The sequence below is a fragment of the Eriocheir sinensis genome, chromosome 50 (assembly GCF_024679095.1).
Source record: "Eriocheir sinensis breed Jianghai 21 chromosome 50, ASM2467909v1, whole genome shotgun sequence".
In the NCBI taxonomy this organism is placed as follows: Eukaryota; Metazoa; Arthropoda; class Malacostraca; order Decapoda; family Varunidae; genus Eriocheir; species Eriocheir sinensis.
Genome location: NC_066558.1, coordinates 5,577,573 through 5,586,779, shown reverse-complemented (window position 1 = coordinate 5,586,779; position 9,207 = coordinate 5,577,573). Strand labels below are relative to the sequence as shown.

Genomic DNA, 9,207 nt, shown 5'->3' with positions numbered 1-9,207 from the left:
TGAGAAAATGGGAGAAAGATGAAAAGGAATAAAGGAAAGGAAAAGAACGAAAGGAGAATAAGAAGAACAGGGAAGGGAAAGAAGATAGGAAAGTGGAAGAGGAAGGGAAGGAAAGGAAAGAAAGGAGAATAAGAACAGGGGAGGGAAAGAAGATAGGAAAGTGGAAGAGGAAGGGAAGGAAAGGAACGAAAGGAGAAGAACAGGGGAGGGAAAGAAGATGGGAAGGTGGAAGAGGAAGGGAAGGAAAGGAGAAAGAAAAGTAGGGTAAAAGAGGAGAGGGAAGAAGATAGGAAGAGAAAGAAGGGGATAGAGAAGCAAGGAAAAAGGTAAAGAAAATGAGAAAATGAGGAAAAGAAGGAAGATTAGGAAAAAAGGAGAGGGAAAGGATAGGAAACTGGAAGAAGAGGAAAGGGAAGTTAAGGTAAATAAGAGGAAAAAGAGGAAGAGGCAAGAGAGAGAGAGAAAGGAAAAGGAGGGGAAAGAGAAGATAGGAAGAGGAAAGGGAAGGAATGAAAGAGGTGGAAGACAGGAAGGAAAGAGAAAGGAGAAAAAGAAAGAAAAAAAAGAAGAAGAAAAAGGTCAAAGTGGAAGGACAAGGCAAGAAAGAAAAAAGAGAAAATGTGGAAGATGAAAGAAGAAAGATGTGGAAGAGAAATGAATGAATGAATGAATGAAGGAAGGAAGGAAGAGGGAATTGAAAAAAAAAAAAGGAAAACGAGAAAAGAAACGAAGAGGAGAGAAAAGAAGGGAGTGTGATGAAAGGAGAGAGAGAGAGAGAAAGGAAGGAAAGGAAGAGAAGGAAAAGGGAAGGAGAGGAAAAGGGAGGGACAGGAAAAGGGATGGGAGAGGTACACACACACACACACACACACACACACACACACACACAATTAAATTCACGGCGTAAGATTTCAAAACAAAAACAAACCCGCGTAAAACGATTCAAATTAACAAAACAAACACCAAAAAATAAATAAAAAATGGAAAACGTAAATAAAAAGGATGACAAAGAAAATATAAGTAGTAGTAGTAGTAGTAGTAGTAGTAGTAGTAGTAGTAGTAGTAATGATATAGTAAACAATGACAACAACAACAACAAAAATAATATGAAAGTCTCTTCGTTCACAAATTCATTCCTCTTCCTCCTCCTCCTCTTCCTCCACATTCAGCTTTCCTCCTCTTCCTCTTCCTCTTCCTTTCCTCTTCTTCCTTTTCTTCCCTTCCTCCTCTTTTCAGTTCTCCTTTATCTTTTTTTTCTTTTTTTCTCCCTTTCCTTTTCCTCCTCCTCTTCCCTCTTCGTCTTCTTCCTTTCCGTTTCCCTCCTCTTACCTTCCCTTCCCTTCCTTCTCAACCCATTACTCCTTCTCCTCCTCCTCTTTTTCTTACATCTTCTTCCCTATACTCCTTCCCTTCCTATCCTACTTTCCCCTTTCCTCCTCTTCCTCTTCTTTAATCATTCCTTTCCTTTCTGTCTCTCTCCTCATTCTCCTTCCCTTTCCTTCCTACTTTCTTTCTAAATCCTCTTCTCCTCCTCCTCCTCCTCCTCTTCATACTCTTCTTTACCCTCTTACTTCTCCTCCTCACACCTTCCCTCTTTACCCAATCTCTTACTTAACCCTTTCCTTCCTGTCCCCCTTCCCCCCTCCCCCCCGCGTGACACCTGAGCAATCTACCTGTTGGTCTGCCCAGGTGTGACGGGTACGGCTTCTCACCTCCAGATTTCCCACAACACCTGACCCGTACAGGTAACCCGGGGCTTCTTGTGGGAAAGGAGACATTAAGGTAAATACAGGTGCGAGGGGGAGAGGGGAGGAAAAGGAGGGAAAGGATGGTATTATGTGAATGACTAAAAATAAAAAAAGGGGAGGAAGTGTAGGGAGGAAGAAAGGTAGGGGAAAGAGGGGGAGGAAAAGAGGGAGGGAAAGAGTAGAGGAAGGGGGAACAGGGTAGATTGTGAGGATAAAATGTTGAGGTGTTTGTGGAATGGGATGAAAGTAGAAGAGAAGAGGAAGAAAAGAGGAGGAAAAGAGGAAGAGGGGGAGGAAAAGGGAAAGGTTTTGAGCGTAAGAAAGGAGGAAGTGGAGAAAAGAGGAAGAAAGAGGAGGAAAGAGGGGAGGAAAAAGGGAGATATTTTGAGGTCGAGAAGTTGAGGGGAGTACAAGAAAGGAGGAAGTAGAGAAAAGAGGAAGAAAGAGGAGGAAAGGCGGGGAGGAAAAGAGGAAGAGGGAGGGATTTTTAGGTTGACAAGTTGAGAGAAGCATGAGAAAGGGAGGAAATGGAATAAAGTGGGAAGGAAGGAAATAGAGGAGGAGGAAAGGGTCAACAAAGAAGGAAAAGTAGGAAAGGAAGGAAAGGGAGGGATATGTGGGGAAGGGAGGGTGTGGAGGGAGGGAGGGAAGGAAAGAGGGGAGAGAGGGGGAGAATGTGGATGAAAGGGAGGGAGGAAAAATGGAATGAAGATGGAAGAGGAGGAAAGCAGAAGTGGGATATTGAAGAAGGAGAATGAAAGGGAGGGAAAAGGAAGGGGGAAGGAAAATGGGAGAGAAGGGAATGAAAGGGAGGGAGGAAAAAGGGGATGAAGATGGGAGAGAAGGGAAGCAGGATATTGAAGAAGGGGAATGAAAGGGAGGAGGAGGAGGAGAGGGGGGAAGGAAAATGGGGAAGAATGTAGAAGGGAAGATGAAGGTTAAATATGGTGAAGATGGTGGTTGTGGTGATGGTGGTGGTGTTGATAAAAGTACTAGTGGTGTTGATAGTGATGACTGTGTTTGTGGTGGTGATGGTGGTGATGGTAGCGGTGATAAAAAGTAGCGGTGGTGGTGATGTTGAAAAATGTGGTGGTGTTGAAGGTGATGGCTCTGTTAGTGGTGGTGATGGTGGTGGTGTTGAAGGTAATGGTTGTGTTGGTGGTGGTGTTGAAGGTGATGGTTGCGTTGGTGGTGGTGATGGTAGTGGTGTTGAAGGTGATGGCTGTGTTGGTGGTTGTGTTGGTGGTGTTGAAGGTAGTGGTGTTGAAGGTGATGGTTGTGTTGGTGGTGGTGATGGTAGTGGTGTTGAAGGTGATGGCTGTGTTGGTGGTTGTGTTGGTGGTGTTGAAGGTGATGGTTGTGTTGGTGGAAGTGATGGTAGTGGTGTTGAAGGTGATGGCTGTGTTAGTGGTGGTGATGCTGGTGGTGGAAGTGGTGTCGGGCAGGCAGGCAGCACCAGGGCCATTCATCACCACCTCCCCGCCGCCAGGTGAGTCAAGGCCCACCTGAGGCACCACCTGGACACCCCGCGGCCAGGTGAGGGGGGGGGGGGGGAGAACAGCCGGGGAGCGAGCCCAAGGAGACGGAGGTGAGCACTGAGGCAATGATCCATGTTTTTATATAACCTGAAGCTGGATTTGTTTGTATTATTCATTAGGGAGACGGAGGCGTGCACTGAGGCAATGAATCGTGTCTTGCTGAGAAGAAATTAAGCTGTATTTATTTCTTTATATACTGAAGGAGACGGAGATGAGCACTGGGGCAATGAACCGTGTCTTCTTTAATAGGAACCTGAGCTTTATTTGTTTGTATTACGTATTTAAAGAGACGGAGGCGAGCACTGGGGCAATGAACCGAGTCTTGCTTCATTAACAGAGGCTGAAGGAAGAGGGAAGAAAGAGGGAGAGGAAGAGTGGGGAAGAGGAGGAAGAGTGGGGAAGAGGAGGAAGAGTGGGGAAGAGGAGGAAGAGTGGGGAAGAGGAGGAAGAGTGGGGAAGAGGAGGAAGAGTGGGGAAGAGGAGGAAGAATGGGGAAGGGGAGTGGAAGAGGGGAAGAGGAGGAAGAGTGGGGAAGAGGAGGAAGAGGGGAGGAGGAAGAGGGAAGAAGGGAGGAAGAGGAGGGAAGGAAGAATGGGGAAGAGGAGGAAGAGTGGGGAAGAGGAGGAAGAGTAGGGAAGAGGAGGAAGAGGGAGGAAGAGAGTGGGATTATTTATTTATTCACTTGTTTATTCATTTATCTTTTTGTTTTATTCTTTTATATTCATACTCATTTACTTGCTTATCGATTTGTTCACTCATTTGTTTATATATATTTCAACGATTTATCGGTTCAATCATTACTTCACCCACTTATTCTTTTCCTTTCCTTAGTATCAATACCTTTAACATTTTTTAGATATTTGTTCAACGCAAGTGAAAAGGGCAACACAGAAATTATAGAGTTAGGCCAGACAGAAAACCAGGGAGGGAGGGAATTAGAACCTTTACCAGGGCAGGATGGAGTACACTAACACCAGACAGAGACAGAACCAGGTGGAGTTGAATTAGAACCTTTACCTGAGCAGAATGGAGTACACCAACACCAGACAGAGAGAGAACCAGGTGGAGTTGAAATTAGAACCTTTACTGGGACAGGATGGAGTACACTAACACCAGACAGAGAACCAGGGAGGGATGGAATTAGAACCTTTACAAGAGCAGGATGGAGTACACTAACACCAGACAGAGAACCAGGTGCAGGATGTTCAGAAACGGCTTTGTCAAATAGGATACATTAGTCATTGCTGCTGATGATGATAATGATGATACAAACTTTCCTCCTGTTGTACGTAGTCTAATATATTTTTCTCCTTCTGTATATATTTCCTCCTTCTTAAGAATTCAACTCCTTTTAAGAGAATCAGACACTCAAGGAAAGATTCGAGTCCTTTGTTCTTGGTGATATTTTCCGCACATTATATTTAAGACCTTTTTATTATTTTGTTTAGTCTTTGGTTTGTAGTCTTTGCCCTTCAGAATATATATACACATCATTCTATTCTTCTTTCCTTTTTCTTATAAGACCATTTGGGACTATTCTTGTTTCCTTAGCATTCAATAACATGGGAAAATTAACCTGTATATTAATTACTGTTGAATTAGTATGGCTTTATTTATTTAACATTATTTTATTCTTTATTCCTTTTTGTTATAAGACCATTTGGGACTATTCTTGTTTCTTTAGCATTCAATAACATGGGAAAATTAACCTGTATATTAATTACTGTTGAATTAGTATGGTTTTATTTATTTTACTCATGTAGCTAATGCACGAAAATAAAAATAGATGGAATAAAATAACAAAATAAAGTTAACTGAGTGAGAATAAAATAACAAAAATAAAGTAAACAGAACCTAGGATTATGATCATGACAAAAACAACAACAATAATAATAATAATAATAATAATAATAATAATAATAATAATAATAATAATATGCACAAAAAATAATGAAAATAACAAAATAAAGTAACTAAGAATAAAATAACAAAAATAAAGTAAACAGAACCCAGTATTATGATCATGACAAAAACAACAATAATAATAACAACAACAACAACAACAACAACAACAAAAACAACAACAACAATAATAATAATAATAATAATAATAATAGTATTTATCAATGCCCCTGTAGTTCTGTTTTCTCACACTATCGGATTAAGTAGAAGCTCATGATAAGAAAAATTTAATAAACGCATTATCAGCAGTCTTCATCTTATCTATTGACAACACTCTCTCTCTCTCTCTCTCTCTCTCTCTCTCTCTCTCTCTCTCTCTCTCTTTTTCTCTTATTTTTCATTTCCTCCATCCTCTTCTATCTCTTAATTTACTTCCCCTCTCTCTCTCTCTCTCTCTCTCTCTCTCTCTCTCTCTCTTCAGGCATCATTTTCCGTGGATTAATCTTGCTTGTTTCCTTCATTATATTTATTGTAGTGGTTGTTTGTACTAAAATCTGTATATAGTGAATTTAGTACATTAACGTCTATTCATTTAATTATTCATTCATCTACTTTTTCCTTGTTTTAATGTGTTTTTTTAGTTATCATTTTTTTCTTTGATTAATTATTTCATTATACCTACGTATATCTGATTTTTTTAATGATTTTCTTCAGATAATTATTTTGATATTACACATTTTATTTTATTTTTTTATTTACATATATATTCAAGTTAGTTTTTGTTAGTATTATTTTCTTCAATTAGATATTCAGTTTCATGTTTTTTTTATCTTCAATTAAATATGTAGTTTCATTTATTATTTTCTCCATTTACATATTTAGTTAGTTTATTTTTTTCTTAGACTCTTCAATTAAATGCTCAGTTCCATGTTTTTTTTTCTTCTGTTTAATTAAATATTTAGTATAACACGTTTTATATTATTACTTTTTTTTCATTTAATTAATTCATCAGAAGTTTTTTATATATATTTCCTTCAATTATAAGTATTTTGCTCCATGTTTTCTCTATGATTTCCTTCAATTAAATATCTAGTTCCATGTAAATTTCCTTCTCTTCAATTAAATATTTAGTAACACATTTAATATTATTTCTTTTTCAGTTAATTATTTTGTTCCACGTTTTTTTTTCCTCTTCAATTATAAGCATTTTGAGGCATGTTTTCTTTAGTACTCCTTTCCTTTAGTTTAATATTCAGTTCCGTGTTTACCTTCCTGATAATACTCTTCAATTACGTCAAAGTTCTTTTAACCCAAACAAACACACAAACAGAAGGACTGACAGCTGCGCCACCATATCCTACATCACATCCACCACCACCCATGACTACCACCACCACCACCACCACCTCCACCAGTAACATCACCACCACCACCACCACCATCATCATCATCACCACCACCAATAACATCACCACATCACCACCATCACCACCACTACAAGCTCAATCACCACCATCACCACCATCACTACCACCACCACCAACAGAATAACCAAAACAACCTAACGGAATACTCTCTCTCTCTCTCTCTCTCTCTCTCTCTCTCTCTCTCTCTCTCTCTCTCACACACACACACACACACACAAGTGGATAGGCATGTCAACCTCTACTAAAAAGGTTTACTTAGCGAATTGCGTTCAAACATGTCTCTGAGGAAAGCTCTCTCTCTCTCTCTCTCTCTCTCTCTCTCTGGAGGGACCGAGGGAGAGGTATACAGAGGAAGGGAGGGAGGGGGGAGGGGTAGAAGGGCCCGCCTCTCCGCCTTGCTTTTCTCTCTCTCTCTCTCTCTCATCCACCAGGCAACTTTAACCTCCCTTCCATCCTCCTCTCTCTCTCTCTCTCTCTCTCTCTCTCTCTCTCTCTCACGGGCATGGCAAGGGTAAGAGGAGCTGCCCTACCCCCCTGCCACCCGCGAAGGAAAGGAAGAAGGAGGAGGAGGAAGAAGGAAGAGAAGGGAAGACTTGTGGGTTAGCGTCCCTCACTCACTCAAGACCCCGCCCGCCCCGCCATCCTATTCCGTTATTTTTCCTATTTTCATCCATTTTTCGTTGTTTTTCACCCATTTGCAAGGGATGATATTGTGGATGTGTCTTTTAACTGTCTTCTATATGCATGGTAATACAGAGGAAGACCGGGAAGAGGGTGAAAATGGCAATACTAATGAGTTTTTTTTGGATTTCAGGGTCCGCCTCGAAATCCACCTCTCTTTATTTTCCTCATTTTCATCTACTTTTCGTTGCTTTTCACCCACTTGGAATGGATGATATAGTGAATGAGTCTTTAAACTATCTTGTGTATGCGTGGTAACGTACAGGATCGTCGGAAAAAGGGTGAAAAATGCAATACTAATGAAGGTTTTGTCGAATTTAGCGTAAGCCTTACCACACATCACCCTTTATTTTTCCTATTTCCACCTCTACTACTGAATTTTTATGCTATTGGAAGGTTAGAAATGGTGGACGAGTCTTTAATTCATCTTGTATATGCGTGATGAATAACAGGAAGGTCGGGAAAGCGATGAAAAAGGGAATACTAATGAAGTTTGGGGGGGATTTTTGCGTACGCCTCGCCACCCATCTCCCATTATTTTCCCTATTTCCACCTATTCTAATGCCATTATACCCTATTGGAATGTATCAAATGGTGGATGAGTCTTACATCTATCAACTCTATGCGTGGATACAAAGAAGAAGGTCATGAAAAGGATGAAAAAGGCAATACTCAAAGGTTTTTCGGATTCAAGCATACGCCTTTCCTTCCACCGCCCTTTAGTTTTTCCTTAACTCACCAGTTTTAGCGCATTTTCACCGTACTGGAGGGGTTAGTATAATGAATGAGTCTTATATCTACCTTCTCCGTGCGTGACTACAAAGGGGAAGGTCGGGAAAGGCATAAAATAGGTAAATCTTAAGACTCGTGGGGTAAGGGACGCTACCTCACTCTGACCCCGCCCGCAGAGCCATCCACCCTCCAATATTTTTCCTTATTTCCACCACTTTCATTGCCTGTTTATTACATTGGAAGCTATGACATGGTAGCTGAATCTTTACTGCGTCTTTTGCATGCATGACAATAGACGGGAAATGAAGGAAAACGGGGGAAAATACAATAATGATGGATGTTTTTTTGAGATCATCGCCCTTCCCCATGACGCCGCCCGCCTGAACACCCACCTTCAATATTTCCCCTATTTCCACCCTATTCAATGCCTCTTTATTTAATTGGAAGCTATGACATGGTAGCTGAATCATTCCTACGTCTTTTGCAATCATGATAATAGACAAGAAAGCAAGGAAAACCGGTGAAAAATGCAATAATTATAAATGTTTTTCGGAGACTAGCGCCATGATGCGTAGGGCCGCGCCGCCGCCACCACCACCAGCGCCACCACCCACACCCTTTTTTCCCTCGTATCTTCTACTCACCATGTACAGGAGGTCGAAGATCATGGCTATGTACTTGAGGAAGGTGTAGCAACAGACCCCCATGGCTGCGGCGTGTGTGGGTACTGTCTAACGCGAGAATTAATCCAAGAAAACCACCAGACCACTACGATACGTCCTCCTCCACCGACCTCTCTCTTGAGACTGCGCGCGCGGCTGTGTGCGTGTGTGTGTGTGTGTGTGAGAGAGAGAGAGAGAGGGACCCACCAACCCCCCACAGACCTAATATTTCCCTCATTCTCCTCCTCCTCCTCTTTCCTCCTTCTCCTCCTCCTCCTCCTCCTACTACTACTGCTGTGTGTGTGCGTGTGTGTGTGTGTGTGTGTGAGAGAGAGAGAGAGACCCACCTACCCCTAACAGACCATATATTTCCCTCATTCTCCTCCTCCTCTTTCCTCCTCCTCCTACTACTACTACTACTACTACTACTACTACTACTGTGCGTGTGTGTGTGTGTGTGTGTGTGTGTGTGTGTTACTTATTCATGTTCTGCAGAAGGCATAAATTATGTAGTAAC

General features: G+C 41.5%; 1 protein-coding gene across 1 annotated transcript in view; it reads right to left on the bottom strand.

The window, feature by feature from the left end:
* LOC126982297 (tetraspanin-1-like) overlaps positions 1 to 8,848 on the bottom strand; it is a 37,875-nt gene extending 29,027 nt beyond the window's left edge. The window contains exon 1 of the mRNA XM_050834290.1: positions 8,673 to 8,848. Within this exon, the coding sequence (XP_050690247.1) occupies positions 8,673 to 8,735 (63 nt within the window). The 5' untranslated portion in view covers positions 8,736 to 8,848. The remainder of the gene's footprint in view (positions 1 to 8,672) is intronic.
* Between the last annotated feature and the right edge of the window lie 359 nt (positions 8,849 to 9,207).